General features: G+C 45.2%; 1 protein-coding gene across 2 annotated transcripts in view; it reads right to left on the bottom strand.

The window, feature by feature from the left end:
- Positions 1-21,107, bottom strand: part of RGS6 (regulator of G protein signaling 6) — a 1,203,707-nt gene that overhangs the window by 270,051 nt on the left and 912,549 nt on the right. For both annotated transcript variants that reach the window (XM_078659475.1, XM_078659476.1), the window contains exon 12: positions 19,199-19,260. In XM_078659475.1, the coding sequence (XP_078515601.1) occupies positions 19,199-19,260 (62 nt within the window). The remainder of the gene's footprint in view (positions 1-19,198; positions 19,261-21,107) is intronic.

Below are 21,107 nucleotides of genomic sequence, written 5' to 3'. Positions count from 1 at the left end.
TCTTTTCCAGCTCAATAAATGTTGATCGGGTTTCGACCCTCGTCAAGTTATTGGGTCATCATCAGGGGGCAACAATGTAGTTAAACGAAGCACAAACTGCTATATAATGCTGTATAATCAGTTAAATCAATAAGATTTGCTCTTGGAGAGAAAAGAGTTGGGATTCCAATGGGCAGGGATTTATGGGGTGCTCTATCCGGGAGCAGTAAATATTATAACAGCGGCTCTCCAGCTGTGCTGTGCCCCCCCCCCATCTCATTTTTGTTGCATTTCCTCCTTTCATTTTTTCCTCTTTGGGGGATGCATGGTCCCACCCCATGCCTGCTCATGTTGTGGCAATGAGAAAGTCCACACCTCACTGCTTCGCCGGCTCCCGCGCTGCCTGCCCATCCGAGTGCAGCCATAGGAGCCGACAGCTTCTATCTCCCTGCCTGCTCCGTGCACTCTTCTGCAGTGGTTGTCCGCTTCCCCTCAGACACGGACACAGAGAAAGGGGGCAAGGCCTATCCTCCTAAATTTTGAGGGTGGGGTCCGGGCCCCCTTCTTGCATAAATGGGTGGTGAAATGGGGCCCTGGGCCAGTAGCGAGTCTGAGGAGGCATGCCCTCTCCTTAGGGAAAATTAAAAAAAATAATTCTGTGCCGGTACCCAGGCCCTGGCTCATCCCAGGGGTAGGTGGTGAAATGACAGTGGAGCCCTACATGCTTTGCAGCAAGAAAAGGTCAAAATTTGCCAATCTTTAAATGCGATAACTTGGCACCCGTTGGGCTGATTTGATGTTTTGGGGCTCATTTTACGCCTGGTGGTACGCTCTAGCCATCAGGGGCAGTTGCAGCAGACATCCTCGACTCCTAAGCAAAGTAGTTCTCAGAGAGCTGGTTCTCCTGGCCCCCTGTGTCAGCCTTCCTCCTGGCCTTTTCTCTAGGGGCAGAAGTCCAGGGCTTCCCCCAACTGGTCCTCTGGAGGTGAAAGGGGGCCAACCTCACTGGCCCTGGGGAGACCCACTGGTCTTGGAGTCAACTGTGCAGATTCCTTACTCCTTGTTGGGCATCAGGGGCTTCTTCCTTCCAGTCATCCATGATGACCCCAGGGTGAAGCAGCGAAGCACAGAGATCATCAGACAAGCAAGTCTTTCCCCTGTGCAAGAGTTTTTAAAGGGGAGAGGAAGGTTCCAGAAGACAGACACCCCTGGCCAATCCTAAGGTGCTGTGTCCCCTGCCCCAACCATCCTGCACGGCATGCCACAACAGTTCAGGATGTCATCGTCCAGGATTCACTAGTGACATCTCCTCTGGGGGCCTATCCTTTGTCCCTTGCTGACATCACAGCCAGGGCGTCCTCACTAGATTACCAGAGAGGAGCCCCTTCCTGTGTTAGCTTCAGAGGTCCGGTCTCCCTCGTTCAGTGGGCTTAGGCAGACCTATCTCTGGTACAGTGTGACAGCTGATCAATTGATGTAGATTCTTCCACCCCACCCCTTTCCTCCTCAAGAGCTGAGTGAAGCACTGTTAATTGCTCCCGTTGTTTGGGGAGACCCTTGTTCCTGCTGCTGGAAAGAAATGCAATTAACACGGCACAGCAGGGTGAGAAAAGGCCTGGGCTCTGATCCTGAACTGAGCCAGTGAAATATGACAATTCTGGATGACCCATAAGTTGTAGAGATATATTTTTGGAACTTGCAGAATTGATTTTACTACACAGGTTTCATCCCAATTCAATATGTCACTAGTCTCTGTGGGCCAAAGGTAAGCAAAACTGCACTTTAAGAGAGTTTCTTGCTTTGGGTATAATAGAGTGTCACGATAAGACAAAACAGTAAATCACACTGACTTTAACTATAAGTGTACACTAACATTTTAAGGCCTACCCCAGGCCAATATCTAATACTACAGAGTCCACCCTGAGCTAGGCTACCTATGTGCAGTTACAGGGCTGTGCACAACAAAAATCTCTCATGTGCAGCCCTCACATGTGTAATCATTCTAGGGCCCCTTACCCTTGCTGCATTGTAGTGGCCTTAACTTAAATGGCGGACACTGGCAGTAAACAGGCGCAGTCCATTAGCTGTGTGATTCCTGTGGATGAGACACATGTAATGACGCTCACCCATAGTAAAAAGTCCAAAACCTGGTGATGCACATAGCTAAAAAAACCCAGCCAAACTGAATGGGCAGTACTTAATTAATTGTACCAACAAGATTAAAGTTTGAACTATATAAGACAATTAGGGCCAGATGTAGGAACTCTAATACCGGTCGGTAACGGCCAAAATTACCGAATTTCGGCCGTTACCGAACGGTATTAGGCATTTGGGATGTAGGGGCCAGATGTAGGTAGCCAAATACCGGTCGGTAACGGCCGAATTTGGCCGTTACCGACCGGTTTTTGGCTACCGAGATGTAGGGGGACTGTAACGCTGCAAATCGGTAATTTTACCGGTCGGTAAATTTACCGACCGGTAAATTTACCGACCGGTATATTTACCGACCGGTAAAATTGATATGTAGGTGGGACTCTTCTGAGTCCCACAAGGCCTACAAAATCGGTATTTTACCATCAAATTGTATTTGATGTTAAAATACCGATTCAGGTGTGCATGCACATGTGTGCAAGCACACCTGTGCCATATGACAGGCAGACCTGCCCTTAGGGCAGGTATGCCTGCCATATGGCCCCCGAACCTTTTTTGGGGGTGCCAGAGGGTGTCAAAGTGACACCCCCTGCACCCTTGTCAAAATCGTAATGCCCCATTCATTCCTATGGGCTTCAAAGCCCATAGGAATGAATGGAGCATTACCGGTCGGTATTTACCGATTCGGTAAATACAGATATTTACCGATCGGTAAATTGGAACATCTGGATGTTCCTACATACCCCCCCTTCTTATTTACCGATTCTTATTTACCGAATCGGTAAAATTCGGTAAATAAGAATCAGTAAATAAGTTTTACCTACATCTGGGCCTTGGTGGCTACATTTCAGATTCGGTAATTTACCGAATCGGTATTTAAGAATTCTGTAAATTACCGAATTCTTAAATACCAATTCGGTAAATTACCGAATCTGAAATGTAGGAAGCACTCAAGTGAGTGCTTTTCACCTGTAAGGATTTGTTATTTACCACCAACTATAAGTTGGTGGTAAATAACGAATACCTTTGAAAATGCAAATCTGTGCATTTTTAACTGTGCCATGTGGCAGACATACATGCCCTTAGGGCATGTATGTGTGCCACATCTGCATACAAGCACGATTCAGGGGTGCAACAGGGTGTCAAAGTGACACCCTGGCACCCTTGAATGTTTCCCCGTTTTACCGAATCGATATTTACCGATTCGGTAATTGCCATTCATTGAATGAATGGCAATTACCAAATCTGTAAATACCGATTCGGTAAATACTGAATCTTACCGATTCGGTAATTTTTACAGAAAATGTATCTACATACCATTTACTTATTCTTAAATACCGAATCGGTAAAATTCGGTATTTAAGAATAGGTAAATTGGGATTACCTACATCTGGCCCTATGTTAGGATTTGCAAAAGGCTAAGGTCTGTTTTTAATATGTTTGAGTGTTAGTAGGTGTGCAGTATGAGTTTCAAGTGTCTGGTTTTAGCGAGGAGACCACTGTACATATTCTGTGTAAACATATCTATCAATTCCGTGATGAATACATCGGTTTTTGTAACTCAGATGAATGAATATGCATTTGCTAAATGTTCAATAAAACATTTTGTGTCACAAATATGGGTGGGTTTTACTTACATCAATGTGTACTGTGCTATGTTGCACCATAATTGTTATGTTTTTAGCTCATACATCAATGTCTTAAATACTTTTGATATATTTTATACACAAAGCATGTTAACATGACTCAAATCCTGGGCAAATTACGACAGTTTGCTTTTGGAGATCGCGTGACGTGTGAATTATTCTTCAGGGCCGACATTTGAAATTATCAACTTTCCTATGTCATATATAATTTGGGAGACTGATTCAGAGTTGTGACCCTGAAAAATATTCTGAGGGATACAATAAAAAAATAATAAGATATAAGACTGCGAATGGGAGTCACCACAGTGTTTGTTCACATCACTGCATAAAGTCATAGTTTAAGAGTGGTGTAAGCAATAATAACAAGCATTGGCAAAGCAAATAGGCATGGCTTGAACTTCAAGTGTGCCAATGTTTTACATCCGCATCACAGAAGCAGGATGTTAGCAAGTCACCAGGCATGCTGGAAATCTAGATACGCACCCCTCATGAGACTGAGTGGTGCCAATCATATTTGAGCTCATCCAGGAGTGGCCGGGTGGAGGCTGAAAGGAGCCACCCAGCATGCTGAAAGTAACAGTGGGCAAATAGCAGGTTAAACAAGTGCTGAAAATCAGAGCTGCCTACTAGCTGGATGATAGTGAGCCCCTGTGCTTGTTGGTCTCCCAAGATTGAGATGTCAGTGTGGCTATGCAGGATGAAAGGGGCTGGTGTATGTGCAGAAAGGTAGCAGCGGTTTGGCAGCAGGATAAAACAGGAGCTGCTGGGCACCCCAAAAAACAGCAGTGTCCCAGTGGCAGGATTACATTAATCTGAACCGGGTGGCCATTTTAGAGTCAGGCAATTCTTATTTCATACAAGTGGCGCTCTTTGGGTCAGGGTCACACTTGAGCATTCTCAAATGTATGAAAAATGAGTACAGTAAGAATAATAACTTTTCGTTTGTGTATTGCAGGCATGAATGAGATAAATAACTGACTGTATGATTATTGTATGTACTTTGAAGAAGTAAAACAGTCTCTCTCTCTTTTGGTGCAATGAAAGGCAAATTGATACATCCAAAGAGCCAGTAGCAAAAGGTGAGAGAGAAATACTCTACTTGGGTGAAGACAAAGTCCAACCTGCTTACGTTTAGGGATTGGTAACAATAGTTCTCCCAGACAACTAAGCTGTCTAAGTCAGACCTAATACAATTATAAAGAATGAACCAAAGTTTACCGGGAAGTAGCTACCTGTCCACTGGCTCAGTTTGAAAAAATGCTCAGAAATGTAGGAGACAAGACACATTTAGACTCCAGAATATACAGCCTACTCTTGGAAGGAGACCCGACTTCCCCCATCAACAAAGAAAGCTGTCAGCGCAGGTGGGAAGAGGAATTAGGACAATGGGGCATGACATGATCAGGAATGTACACTTACTAACCCTGGGCATAGTTCGCGTAGTCGCGCTACGCGTATCTACGCGAAGTGCACTTTGCACTACGCACGCTATGCATAGCTACGTGAACTGCGTAGTGCCGTAGGGAAAATGCTGTTCACAATGATTGCACAGTGTCGGATGCTTGTCCGCACTGTGCAATCGTTGCAAACGGCATCATGCACAGTGCGAGCGGTTGTTTTTGTTGGCTCCTGCCAAACTATGCCCGTGCAATGCAGGAGCGACGATGATCCCGTTCCTCTGAACCTACCACTCCGTGACCCACACCATAGATATTACTATGGGTCAACAGATTGGCAAGGGACAGGGGGCGGGAAGAAAGGGATGGACAGACAAGGGATCCTAGGTCTTCTTTCCAGGGACCTTCTGCCAGGACCAAGATTCTCCACGTGCTGTAACCACAGGGGACTGGATAAATCACCGTCTGCCACACAAAACAGAAGACATAAACACTATAGACCCTCTTTCTCTTCTCATGCCCCCACACACCGCCCCTATACACTCCTCCTTACCCACGAATGCTGTGGTGGTTACCGGGTGGAGTGCTCCGTCCAGGAGATAGTGCTTTCTGTCCAGCAGGCAGGAAGGGGAACAGGGGAGGGAAGGGCTTAGCGGCAGGGATTACGCGTCCGGAGACTTGAAGGCAAATGGGGGTATGGAGGAAAAAGTCGTGATAACGACTAAAAAAACCTCCGTTATGAACAGTCCAAGTCGATTTCTCCTCGCGTACCGCAGATGGGGACCAAAACAGGGAAAAATGCACAGCACAACACTGGCTTCGTTGTGCGCTTGCCAGGAACCCGGAAACGCCCAAAACAGCACTCCGCCTCCACACAACGATGTGGATGGAAAGCACAAGGGGGCGGAAGTGCGGGGCAGTGTTTGGACACAAACAACCAGGAATCACAAGGGTAATCCAGCCGGATCACCGATTCCTACAAGAAGCGCCGGAGCCCCAGTCACTCCTTGTTCCCAGCCAAGATACAATGACTCCAAAAACACACAGGACAAACAAGGTAAACAACAAAACACGAAGAGACAAAAACAAGCTGGATCACAAACAAACCTAGGAAGGCACTAAACTAAACGCCCAAAAAACTAAAGAAGGGAAGGGGAGTCCAAAGAGCCAAAAAACAAGAAGGGAAAAACCACGAGCCCGTGATAAACTGCAAATTTCCCAGAGTTCAGTTATAGCCCCTAGCCAAGGACCAGGAACCACACGACTAGATAACGAGCACCGAGGGCAGGGAAAATCAGCCTTATATCCCCACCTAGCCTGTCACATGGGTTCCTGGGACATGGCAAGAGAAAGAGGACTATAGGGGACGGGAATCCTAACAGTTTTCTGCCGCTCTAGGAGATTTGTACTCGAGTGGCAGCTTTCTCAACGTGGACTGGTAGTTTCCCATAAGCGACCACGCGCAATGAGAAACCTGACCTACCCGTGTTGAGAATCTCACTGGGAGGTTTATTTTCCACGCTCGCGATCGGCAACTTGATGTTGCCGATCGCGAACGAGGAAAAAGTATCGCCGGGATAATGATTTTGCTCGCTCGCAGTCGCCAACTTGACGTTGAGGACCGCGAGTGAGCAAAAAATGCCTGCTACGCCACGCTATGTATTTTAGCACTGTGCTACGTGCAATTTGTGTAGCACGTAGTTGCGCAAACTACGCACACTCTGTGAGCGTAGCGTAGTTTTACGCCCAGGCCTAACACTTACATGCCGTAAGCAAAAACAGAACTGACCAATGCTGGAGAGGATGTGGCAAAGTGGACATGTTTGTGCCCTATCAGACATTCCCCACAAATGCAGCTTCTGGGAGGAGGTAATTTAACTACTGAATCCATAGTGGGTATGAAAATTCAAGTGCATCTTTCCTGTATTTTGTTGAGATGGATGTGGGATGTCGATTGAGGAAATGAGAAACCACTTTTCATTGATCACTATGCTATCACTCTGTGCTAAGCAATCTTCTCTAGCCACTTGGAGTTGAACTCATAGCCCACATGTGCAGGACTGGTACACTAACAATGGCATGTCCTAAGCATGGAAAATATTTCACTACCCAACAGTGGCACAGAGAAATCTTTCTCATGTACATTGCAACTGCTCCTGTAATTCTTTTAGTGGACTTTAGAGAATTCACTTGCCAAATGACTCTCAGGGCACTACAAATTGTGGAAACTGAAAATCTCTCATTATGATTTTATTAAGTGAGACTTTAAGTGGCACAGTTATAACCATGTCCATTTACGTAGATGTCTTTCCCATATGCACGTGGTTTTCTCATCACCCTTTTGTTAAGAGACATACCTTACGTGTCCAGAGAAGTGAGAGCAACTTCATGAAGCCACTCTGGGAGAATGCTAATCCAGGAATGTACATTCTATTTTAAGCAGATGTTGCACAAGAACCATGTCGTGTAGTTCCTACAAATCTGCAGGATCTGTGCATTGTTCGGACAACATAAACTAAGGGACTGGTGCCTAGACTAATTCTGGACTCCCGCACAGGATATGTCAGGCTATAGAAAAGCTAGCTCACAGTGCCACTATAAGGCCCGAACATTACCAAGGAGCGAATAGCTTCTGACGACCACTGAACATGACAACCCTTGACCCTTCAGGGATCGTGGAAACAGTGCAGTACTTTTCACTCAGTCACTCGTGCTCACTTAGTCTCAGAGAGATACACAGAATAAACCGTGGGGACGTTTTCAATAAGCATTTATTGAACCAGCGTAATTCTAGTATAAAACATGTTTGCTGTGACAATCATCAGATAGAAACAAATGTAAAAGATTACAAGCACCAACAGAGAAAATAGGGTCGAGTTCTACCATAGTGCCAAAACAGTAAATATATGCAGGCATATAAATATGACAGTAACCAAGCGTACTCATACGATGCTAACCCTACCTAAGTGTTCCTAAGTGTACCTTGCATATATTTGGATTTAAAGCCAAGACTCCCCATAGGAAAGAGCCAACCCCATTACCTGATGGGAGAGAATGAAGATCCCCGTCCTAGTCACAAGTTGGACAGCCCGCAAGAGATGTTAGACCGCTGCTTCAGCGTGCAGGACCTCAGTGTCAGTGTGGAAGCGTCTCCATTCCCTATCTAGTATAGGTGAGGTTCTTTTATACCAAAAAGCTAACCACTGGGTTCTACCACAATCAATATGCTGTAAGTACGATTATGTAAATGAGCCTAAATCAATAATTGCAACTATGCAAAGTAGGCCTGTCGCTCGAGGATGAATAGCGATGACTTGTGTAGAGAGTATGTTAATCCTGTTATGTACGTTATGTCCAATGGATTAAGATGTGGTACTAGGAATCCTTATGAGTAATAGATGAGGGAATTTTCAAGGAAACCAAATGATATTTTATTCAGCACATAACTGGGTACAATGTCATTGCTAGAACCATTATGCAGATCAAGGTAGGAAGAATGTAGGTAAAAGGTCGCTGTGCTACTTGGGCCTATGTTAGGGAACATAACACATTGATGTGCACGTTTCCTCATGCACGGGGTTTTCACATCACCCTTATGTTAAGGTGCAACGTTGCTATTTCATGAATCCTGGTGAATACCCAGTCATGGGTATCTCTTGCAACATTCCATTACACAAGGCTTTTATAGCTTGCTGAACAGCGGAAACAGGAGCCTTACGCTCCTGAAGAGAACAAGTGAGATTCCAGTGTATGTAAAACACCCACGGCAACCTTCCACAACCTTGTCATGGTGATTTCTTGTTGGAGAGATACACAGCAGGGGACCACAGTTTTACAAACGATAAACAATGAAAAAGGGACAGGACTTCTAAAGACAGAGGTACATCTCTCAGGGCAAATGTCTCAGCCTCACACAGGCAGCTGCTGAGCACCACTGCACAGACAGCAATGTAATGATCCAACATCTAATGTAAAGAATCCCTGCATCCTCATACGCCGAAAACAGCTGCTCATGGAGGTACAGGGGAGAAGCAACATAGCGGATGGAGAGTCAAACAACATGAATGAAAGAGAGCAACATGGACTGGGGAGTAAGGTGAGCCGGGGGGTTTGAAGTACACAGAGGTGAGAGAACATAACATGGGTGGGGGTGAGAAGCACTTGGGCGAGAGAAAGCAATTTGGAAGGAGGAGAAAAACACACAGGGAAGCAAGCTGGAAACCACATGCTTTCTCATGAAGTGCTCAATCAAAAAATAAAAAGTAGTTCCATGAAAGCAAGCAGTGGAAGCACAGAGCTTGCCAATCACAGAGAGAGAGGCAAACACAAGACACAAGATTGACAAGCTAGGACACAAATAAGAAGCAAGCAAATGAGAGTCACTGGAAAGCCAACCAATGGTAAAGAGTAGGCGGGCCCAATGCACCTTAATATTGTTGGTAAGCCCGCAATATTGTCTTTTGCAACCAGACGGCTGCACTGTCTGAGAGACGCAACCTAAGAATGGACTTTTTTATCCAAATTGCTTCCTAAGCACAACAAGCATTTGTGGTAATTTTCTCACCCGAGGCAATGTGTTATTATTGACTGGGTCATCACCTTTCTTGCTGGCCCTTTTTGTAATATTCCTAATTTATGCTGAGATGGGTTCTTCTCTCATTTGGATATCAGTGTGACATCATACAGAGGAGGGGATACATTTTCTCTTGTGCATTCTCTATTGTGATTGAGCCTCGATAGGGGCAAAAAGACCCTTGGGGAAGCGCTAAATGTGCAACATTGAATAGTGGAGTACATTTAGTGTAACTCTCTGAATGACCATTAAGTAAGGGCCGGGATAGCATTGGCACCCACCTTGAAGCAGGCCTGGGTGCCTTGTGCAGACACCAGTGGTGCAGCAGCACCCAGCTGACCGGCTTGGCAGTATCTCTTTATAGGCACACAAGGCTACCACCCTTCAGAGATGCTCAAAAGTATTGCACTGGGCCATTTGCAGCCATCCTCCCAACATATGTAGAAGTGTGGCTCAATGGTTAGAGCGGCAGACCCTGATGCAGAGGTCTAGCCCGGGACCAGGGTTCAATTCCCCGCCTCGGCGGGTTTCGGGCTCAAAATTCCACGGTCCTGGTAATTCTCGCCTCGGTGCCTATTCCAATCATGGAGTCCCACTCTGCAACTCTGGGCAATAGCTTGCTTAATCTCCACAACGGCCCCCACAACGCTAAGGATGCCTGGCCTCCACCTTGGGGGTGCCCAGGAGTGGACACCTCACAGGGAAAGCCAGGATGGGTTCCATAGCGGTATTCGTACAAGCGCCTTGAGACCCTTGCGGGTGAGTAGTGCGCTATACAAGTATCAATTTACATTTACATTTTACATTCCATCTCTTAATATTTAGAAATATTTTTAAAGAGGTCGTTCAGTAAATGATGTCACAATGGATGTTAATATATGACAATGGGTTAGCGAACGTAATATCGCTCCCATGCCGGAAGCACTGCAGTGCTTCCGGCATGGGAGCGATATTACGTTCCCTAACCCATTGTCATATATTTTCTCACGTTGTTGGAGGGCGGACCGCGATTCCGCAATGCACGCTTTCTATTGTTAACAATGATGACATTGAATACATAGATAAAACGGAGTGCACTCCACTCTACAATTACAGTGGATGTTAAAAAATCATCGCAGAAACATTCTCCCTATTGTTGGTGATTTCTAGCAATGCCGGACTTGCTTGCGAGAAACTTTTGTTGCTATACTCTAGCGGGCCCTACTTCTGGGTCCAAGATCTTTTGATGTCTGAGCTCTATAATAGGTAACTCTAACTACCAAAGGCAACTTTTCTTCCCCCTACCTCAGTCCTTATTAGAACATTGTAATGATGAGAGGTACACTGAAGACAAAGGAATGGCTCAGGGTCAATAATATATGGCATAGAGAGGCCTTCTGCGACAACATTAAAATATTTGTTTTAATGATTCACCCAGTTTCATTTAGAACGTTCTATCCTCAATGTGTGGAATGCTTTAATAGCCTTGTAGTCCTTCTGCCTCAGATATACTGATTGTTAAGGGCCCTTACCCTTGCAATATGCCCTCGTCTGTAGCTCAGGCCTATCAGGGCCTTTGACAATTGTTATAGCCTTCAGCAGCTAGCTATAAGGCTACATTGCTGCCTCCTGGAGGAATCTCATGCTGGGATGTACCAAACTCAAAATGTCCTTAAATAAATATTATTCTTATGAGATATGTGAAAAGCAATTCAAATTTTAGGTATATTTTCTCTTGGGAGAACTAAAACACATTTTTAAAACCACATGATCACATAAATAAGGGCCTTATTTAGAATATGGTGAATGGGATACTCTATCTAAACTTGATGGATATTCCGTCCGCCATATTACAAGTGCCATAGGATGTTATGGACTTGTAATCTGGTCAACAGAACATCCGCCATGTTTATGACAGAGTATCTTGTCCACCAAACGCTAAATCAGGCCATAGGATTTAGAGATTGGGATGGAGTATATTAGAATGGGAAGACAATACCTCTTCCATCCAGAGGGAACTCCGCCTGCCAAATTTTGAGTTGTCCACCGACTCTGTGGACAACTCGCTACATTGACAGGAACCGCTGTTACGGCTGATCCTGTTAATATAGATACATTTTTATGGATGGTACTGTCAGCCATGACGGCTGGTCACTGTTTTTAAGTTTTTGTTTTTCAGGAGCGAACTTCGTAAGTGGGAGTTTGCTATTGAAAAAAAAAATAATGGCACCTACATGCTCAGAGTTTTCTCCCAGAGTGTGTTTTTTGTTTATCAGTGTCTCCTACTGCCAGGTTAAACCTGGTGGTAATGGACAGGAAAAAGGGACTTTACACCGTCCAACCAAAATAGGGCAGAGGCTGTAAAGTCCTTCCTCCCAAGGCCCATGTCCCCTCGGGCTGTAGGAGGAAGTATTCAGTCAATGGAGGCAACAAGGGGCTCTGATGATGGAATACTTATGGTCCACCTGACTCTAAGGTTCTAAATGAGGCACGCGAACAGGATGGTTTATCAGGTCCTTTGTCACATTTAAAACCTAGTATACCCCTTCCACCAAACTCTAAAACAAGTGTCTCCAACAGTGGCGTAGCAAAGGGGGGGGGGGTGGTCTGCCCCAGGCGACACAAGTTTTGGGGGCGGCGGCCTTACCCCTCCCCCCCGCTCATACCTGTGGCCATCGCAGGGCGGCAGATGCACGGGAATTGCCAGTATCTTACATGCGGGCCTAAGGTCTAGCTATGCCACTGGTCTCCAACCAGTCGATTGCGAGGTAGCAGTAGCTCACAGAAACCTTCAGAGTAGATCCCAGCCTTGAGTTCATTTTTAACTAAGAACTGCAATAAATAAGTGATGCTTTTTCCTTTTAAAGTTAAGGAAAGGTTATGTTTATTTTACATTATCAGGCTCCAGATAGCAGAACCTGATAACGAGCAGTGCTCCACTCAGATTATGGCCCATGTGGGTCACAGATGTTCAGAACTGAAGCACTGAGGTTTTTAACTGTTATAAAATTCATTCTCAACTCAATATTTGAGCATGAGAAAATATTATGTTTCTGAATGCTTTTAAATGAGAGAAAAGTAAAATGAAGAGTTACCTTAAAGATTAAGGTAACTCTTCATTTTAATTTTGTCCCTTTTCAAAACATTTACAAACCGCAGGCATCTTGCTCCTAGTGGCTGGTAGATATACTGCCATATTTATAACTGAAAAATACAGTCATTTTCTTTTAATTGGGAGAAATTCTAAGTGAAGAAAAGGATTTCTATGAAACATTAAGTCAAAATGTTTTTCTCTACTTTAAATTAAGCCAATCAATTCCAAATGTTTTATGAAGCTTGTTTCTTCACTTTAAATTCCTCACATTTAAACAAATGACTGTATTTTCCTATTATAAATATGGCACCATGCCTACAGGTCACTTGGAGTAAAATTCCTGCTGTTTGTAATGACACTTTGACAAGGGAGGAAATTAAATGTCGTTTTATGTAATGCATATAAACAAAGTTAACTCTTCAGTTGAATTTTCTGCCATTTCAAAGTGTCGCAGTTACACACAGCAGCCATTTTGCCCAAAGTGGCTGGTGGAAACGCTGCCATATTTATAAATTTCTTTGAAGTGCTAGAAATTTAAAGTGCAAAAATAGTCCTTATTCTAAACATTGTTGCAGAACGTTTTTCTGCAGTTTACATTTTTCTCATTTAAAACAAATAATGGTTATATGTTGTTTTTGTTGTACATGTAACGGTACCACATATGGTGAAAGGTATGTCCGAGGCATACAATGAGGGCTCTCAGTACCCATACACCTATATCCTATTTATTCACTGGCACTTTTATACATCCCTACAGACCATGCACTCACTGACGCACATAGCAGCCCTATCATAGTGCCCCGAGTCACAGTACTTTGTTCGAACCATAGTATTGGGCTCCATGGACATTAGGTTCAAAGTCAGTGAAGCTGGACGAGCACCTGTCTGGTAACAATGTGCAAGTTACTTGGCCTTCAGTAGCTCACAATGATCAGAAGTAGCTCTAATTACAGAACATCTTAATGAAATTCATGTACAAACCACAAGATGGCAGCACCAGATAACACATGAAATGGTCAGTCTTTGTGTATGCCTCCCAGACAGTAAGGCGAAGGGGGACTAGATGTTGGCAGGAAGGGCCAACCATAATAGGGAATATTTCTGCGTGAATTGTTAAAACAGTGTTTGCCTTGTTTCAGAACAACAGCCACGGCCCGTGGAGGGAGTTTCGGTGGGGAAGAGAGGCGGGGCGAGGGATGCAGGGCGCGCTACAAAATTCGTTTTATTAATTAAATTGTTTACTTACCTCCAATTATCCATATTCCGGTTTTTAGCACCCCCCACCCTGCCCCTGCCCCGCCTTTCTGCCTCACCGAAACTCCCTCCACGAGCCGCGGCTGCAGAACAAATGGCTTCAAATTAGCTGGGTTGGGGCATATCTGTTCTACTGTGCCAGTGAAACGCAAATCTTTGCTAGCCGAGCTCATGCGTGGAAGCATTAAAGTAAAAATGTCCGCTTAAACGACAAGGGTGAAGGCTACACGGTGTTTGTACTGCATTTTCCTGAGTGCCAGCAGCGATGCCTTCCATAGGTCGAAAAAATGGGCAAAAATATTGTAAAAATGTAGCAGTTTTTGAGGCCATGCTTGTCCCTTCTACAGTTTATTCCATAAATAGTGTTGGCGCTCATGAAACACACCTGCTTCTGACGTAGGAATCTATTGCTGCACACACACCCTTGCAAACACCTTTCTTGGCAGTGATATAGTTGTAGCTGCTGGAATTATGTGACAATGGAGGATCAAATTATGCGGCAGGGTTCACTAAACTATGCAGCAAGAGAAGTCAACATTATGCGGCAGGCTTCCGTAAATACAGCACATCAGTCCTTGTTCGTGCAGAATCCACAGGTCCAAAAGTGTACTTGAAGAGTTGGGTCTAAGGGTTCAATATTTATACCTAGGGCCCACTTTGAAGTAGAGGGAGATTCTAGAGGTTTCCATCCCCTTGAGGTGTCAGACATTCCCTTCCTTACGGTCCTGGCCCCAGCTTATCTGGACTCACAAAGGACCAGTGTAAGACCCTTTGTGAGAGCGTCTTCTTCGGTCAACCGGCAGTGAGTAACCGGAGTACATGGTGGCCAATGGAGCTAAAAACCAGGGCATCGTCATCGACAACACCCTTTCCATGGGCCCTCAGGTTCAAGCACTAATTGGCTCCAGTTTTGGTATACTTTGTATGCTAAAAAAATTCTTCCCTCTGTTGTCACTGGAAATTAGGAAGATCGCGGATCAGGCCCTGGTGACGTCAAAATTGGACTACCCTAATAGCCCGTACCTGGGCCTAGCTGACTACCTTACTCACCGCCTACAAGAAGAGCAGAACGCTGCAGCTAGCGCGATCCTTAGAGCGAAGCCTAGATCTCAAATGACTCCCATCCTCAAATCTCTGCACTGGCCACGAATGAAAGATAGAATCAAGTTCAAAGCCATGGTGATATTTTTCTAAGCATTCCATTGCTTAGGAGCCAAGTACCTTATGAAGCGTACTACTTTTACAGGCTCCCCTCTACCTATATTCACCTCATCCCCCCTTCCACAACTTTTCCTAAAATCTTTTACCTTCTTCTAACTTCAGACTTACTATATAATTCTTCTCTGTCCTCCTGATCTACTCTTCAATTTGCTACATGCTTTTGAACTTCTTACAGCCAGATTCATCATTGTCCCATTTTGCGAGTCCTTAATAGCGATTATTAAGGAATCGCTATTAAGGACTTGCAAAACGGGATTCATGTAGGAATTGCAAAAATAGATTGTGATTCCTACATCTTCCTTATTTGCGATTAGCAATTTGCTAATCGCAAATAAGGATGCGATTTCAAGGGTGCCAGGGGTGTCCAAAGGACACCCTGTACCACCCTTGAAAAGCAAATGTACGCAGGTGTTGCGCACACACATGTCCAAAGGACATGTGTGAGTGTAACATACAACTTAGAAAAATGCACTAAAGTGCATTTTTCTAATTTTTCGCTATTTACCACAAAGTCAGACTTCGCAGTAAATAGCGGCCAAAAATTGCGAATTCGCAATTTAAAAATGGTTACTGAATTGCATTTAAGGAATCTCAAATAGAGATTCCTTGAATGCAATTCCTCGCAATTTTGCGATTTTGCTATTAGCGAACTTTGCATTTGGGATGATGAATCCCAAATGCAAAAATTGCGCTTGCAAAGGGCCAGATTCTGAGAATCTGGCCCTTTGCGAGCGCAATTTGCAATGATGAATCTGGCTGTTAATCATTTTTTTTTCACTCTGAATGCTTGACTGCCTTACTTTATTTTAGCAATTGTTTCCCAGTTTGATCTGTTCTCGATGTTTAACCTAATACTGTAAAGCGCTCTTATACTCTTGGGTCCAGCTAGCGCTATATAAAATCTTTTAAACAAAATAAATAAAAATAAATAAATTAAATTAAATTAAATAAAATGCTACATTCAGACTAGGACCCTCAGATCCTCTACTGCAGATTTTGTACACATTCCCAAAATACGCCTAGCTCGCATAGGGGGACGATCCTCCGGGTTTTTGAGTGCACAAACTTGGAACAGCCTGCCTGCTACGTTGAGTGCCCTGCCGACCTGTCAATGTTCATGAAACTCCTCAAAATCTGACTTTTCAAGAATTAGTCACACTTCAGTGATCTGCCACTGGTGTCCATCTTCAATGGCAGGACACTCTAGGTTGAGTAGCCGTGCGCTTTATTAAATCTGCGTTTTTCATTCATTCAATTATGCGATTGTGCGACTGTGGTTATTTTTGCATATTTATAGATTTGCCGCATTGGCCACTTAATCCATCAACTGTCAAATAATCTGCACATTTTATCAAAAAACTAATTTTGTTCCTTGCTCAACCTGTTCAAAAGTTACTAAAACACAGGGTTTCAGCACAGTGGAAGCGCCTTTGCAAAGGTTGACTGGTCACCTTTCTGCTACTTTTTGCTATATTTGGGTGCTAAGCGGGTACTGATGAATTGCAACCAATGGCCAGTCAGTGTTAACCGGTTTACAAATGAAAAAATAATAAAGTAATACTATCATATAATGTACTGCATTACTCCGAATAATTTGCCTTTTCTTGCGGCATCGTTTAATCAAGTCTGCTGTATAATTTGGCCCTCTCCTGCTGCATAATTCCAGTTGCCCGGCCTATGGAGTGTATAAGGCCACCAGTTTTCCTGCGCCACAGCCATGATGCTTCAAGTTACCGACTTAAGCAAAGAACCACCATTACTTCCACTTCCCTTTACTTTTACCCCATTCATTTACGCTGCACCACAGTTTGACTGCCTTTTCTTTTATTGCCATCACTTTGACCTTTGCATGTAGATTTAGACTTGAAAGATAAGTCATTATTATGTTAAAAGTTAGTTTTAAAAGCCTCAACAAGCAGGTTTACTAATGAAAAGGTGGCAATTTACTTTGAAGGAACTTGCTTATGGTAATTGATTCAACCAGAGAGTTTTCCTCTCTTTATCTGTATTATTAATAAGACATATGAATCATGGGCCTCATTTATGAGAAATGACGCATCGCTGCGTGAAAGCAGCGATGCGTCACTTCTCAGTGCGCACTCCTTGCGACATGATTGATGCGTCATATTTACAGTATGACGCATCATGTCGCAAGGAGTTACAGATACGTCAGTATTTCTGACGTATCTGTACGCGCAAAAGTCACGCATTGCTGGGGTGTTTCACAAAAGTGATGCAACTCCAGCAATGCGTCCTTTCACATGGGGAAAGCCCCATGTGAAAGGGCTTGCGTCAGTCTTACGCCTGCTGTGAGGCAGGCGCAAGATTTTGACGCAACAGCGTCCTAAAAGTGACGCAGTGAAATCTCATACATTTCACTGCGTCACTATTACGAGGCTTTTTGCGGGGGAACGCCCCCTCTGCATACATTATACCTGACGCAGGTATAATGTAGCGCAGGGGTTTACAAAGTGACGCATCTAAGCATTAGATGCGTCACTTTGTAAATAGTGCGCAACAGGAGGCATGTTTTACGCCGCCGATGCGTCACAAAAAGTGACGCATCGGAAGCGCAAAATTGACGCAAGGCCTCATAAATGAGGCCCCATGTGTCTAAGCTGTTCTTCATTCTTAGCAGGAAGAACCACACAACCCCAGCCTGAAGATGGTGTTTTTGGTTGGAGACAGATGGAGAAGAAATTGTCTTCAAGAAAATAAATTTTGCACCAAAGACGAGGTTGAATAAACATGGAGGAAGGACTGTAAAGGAAGATTACACGCAGCTCTGAACCAGCCAGGCCAGGTAACTCTGGAACCAAGCTCACCACCGTCTCTCCTGTGTACTTTTCACCATTCCCTACCATAATAAGTCTCTGGCTTTGAGTGAATGCGCAGCTAGAGGCCAAATTAAAAAAATAAAAAACTATCCAAAAGAGCATTTTGTAAATGTACACAAATCAGTCCACAAATACCTACCTATACCTCTAAAAACACTGATTTACATTGCAATAGAAGGTTAAGAAAATGGTTTATTTTATCTGCTGAAATGTTCTTATTTAACTATTTTAAAAATCCAGCATGATAACAAGTAGCTAATTTATGTTATTCTCTCTGTGGCAAACCGCTCTGTTATGCATATTTAAAAAATAACCCAATTTTATTTTCCCTTTGAATCGGAATGTAAAATCAAATAAATATGCCTATGTTACTGGTGACTACCTAAAAAAAAAACAGCACTTGTATAGCGCACGAATCACCCCCGTAGGGGTATCTCGGTGCAAGGGGCTGTTGGGAAAATTAAGTGAGCAATTGCCCAGAGTCACATGGTGCTGGGCAGACCTCTGCCACTGGAGCTGGGGATCCAACCGTGATCCCCAGCGTCCAGCGTCAGTCGCCCTGGCGGCGGCGCCACACCTCTCAACAAGTTATGTAATATAAACATGTTATATAACTTATCATCCTGTACACTAATGAAAAACAAGACTGTCATCATTAATTCCTTAAATGTGAAGTGCTTTAATAATCAACTGGATACTGTCAGTGCTAGAGAAATAAAAAATGTATAACCCAAAAAAATTCAACCATGTTACTCTATGTTACATTGGCCAGTTTAACAGCCCCTTAGTTACACTTCTGAGGTCATGCCCCCTCTAAAAACCCTTAAAGCACTGGGTTCCTCATGCATACAGGGTGACAGACCGATTCACTAATTGTCCCTCTGGCCAATCGGGGAGTGATGCAGAAAACGTGGCGACCCTCTGCATGCTGTATTATTGGAGGCTTCTTCAGGTCACTTCCTGCCTAATCTACTTCTCAGAAGTGCGCACGCCGCACAGTGAAACAACAGAAACCAAGAACCTTAATCTGAAAGGAAACTATGAAAATATAGCAACAACCCACTTACCTATCAGCTACTTTGGACATTTTTAAACAGTGCCGGTCTATCTGCACATTGAGAAAGGTTATCTGCAGAGATGAGACAGGGAAAGAAAAGATCAATGTTAACACAATAGGATGTAGTGCACATTACTCTGTAATCTCAGCGAATGACATGTATGTTTCAACACAAAACTGCACATTGTACTTCTATATATGGACACCAGCTCTGTAGACAGTGCACATGGATCCTAGAGTTGTTTGAATGATAAAATACCACTATAATCAGGGTTCAGTAGATCTCTGAGAAATCTGGGCCTTGGAGTCACTGCACCTGCAGCACAATAGAGGACACGCCCCTGCCCAGTGTAAGTGATTAACATCCCAATTTGGCTTGGTTTCTGAGTAGACCCAATGGAGTAAATTCTAGTTTGAGCACTAGTTTTATTCTATATCTCTTTGATGAGGGTATGTTGGACAGGCCGCATGTTCGAGCTGTCCCCCCTCCCCGCAATGGGACCAGGACCCTGGCTCTCCCTGCATCCCCAGCCAGAGTCCACAAACGACCACCCGAAGTACCCTGCAATCCCTCCACCACAAGACACCAGCTCCGGACCCCGCTGGCCCGGGTCACCATCTACCCCACGACATCGACCCGGCCGCCATCTTGGGGCACTGCAGCACGAGGCCGCGTGGCCTCAACTCGACCCTAACCCCGGGCCCGACCGGCCCCGACATCGAGGCCCCACCATCCTCCCAGGAGGCAGAGTGACCACTTGGCGAGTCAATGGGAGAAGGAATCGTCAACGGCTCTCCTCCGCCAGGTGTCGATCACCCCAGGCCGCCTGGGCGCTGGCTCCACCCCCCTGCTGGGTGTCTGGACTCCCTCATCCCGGACCTCCCGACCCCCAGGCGCGAGGGTCCGGACATCAAAGGGGACCAGACCTATAACTGGGGCAGGGCCAGACCAGGAAGGCAGTTGTATCCTGGAGTCGAGAGACCCGAGAAGAACTCATCCGTGACCTGGCCTGCTGGCGCTGCCGCGGCCCTCTGCCTCGTGAAACCATCGTCTTGGCCTGCTGGCGCTGCCGCGGCCCTCTGCCTCGTGAAACCATCGTCTTGGCCTGCTGGCGCTGCCGCGGCCCTCTGCCTCGTGAAACCATCGTCTTGGCCTGCTGGCGCTGCCGCGGCCCTCTGCCTCGTGAAACCCTCGTCTTGGCCTGCTGGCGCTGCCGCGGCCCTCTGCCTCGTGAAACCATCGTCTTGGCCTGCTGGCGCTGCCGCGGCCCTCTGCTTTATGAGACTATCACCTTGGCCTGCTGGCGCTGCCGCGGCCCGATCCATAGACACTCCAGCTCGAGGATTGTGAGCTCGCCTCTTACCACTACCTGTACCGATCCGGTACCAAGACTGTCCCGCTACCCCCTTTCCCTACAGAGACTAGAAGTGAGAGGACCCCCGGGTCCAAGATATCCTGTATCGCTGATATCCTTGCCTTAAAAACCTTATATAAAGCCTTGAACCCGACTTGGTGTGGTGCCTGTTTGTGGGGAGGGAGGGTACTTGTCTGTACGCTCGCCGGAGACGGTCCCCCTCGGGGATCTCTCCCTCGGTATCCGGCCGACCCTCAGGGTCCCCGTCTAACATTGGTGGCCAGCGACGGGATCCGAACCTACGCATAATCGTACAGAAAGTCACTCGCCCCACCACACACAACAACCATGTCAATAGAGAGCGGAACAACGGAAAAATTCCAGATGGAAAAATTGGAAGACTACAACCACCGGGAACTGAAGCAATATTGCATAGAACTTGGACTTCCAACCACAGGTCTTAGCACAAAGGAAGACTTCAAACGAGCCCTAGAAGCTTGGGCAGAAACGGGTACGGCCGTACCCCGAACACAAACAACCGAAACGAGCCCCGCACCAACTAAA

The sequence above is a fragment of the Lissotriton helveticus genome, chromosome 9, assembly GCF_964261635.1.
Source record: "Lissotriton helveticus chromosome 9, aLisHel1.1, whole genome shotgun sequence".
In the NCBI taxonomy this organism is placed as follows: Eukaryota; Metazoa; Chordata; class Amphibia; order Caudata; family Salamandridae; genus Lissotriton; species Lissotriton helveticus.
The sequence above is the reverse complement of the archived record's forward strand: the minus strand, read 5'-3'. Positions and strand labels throughout refer to the sequence as shown.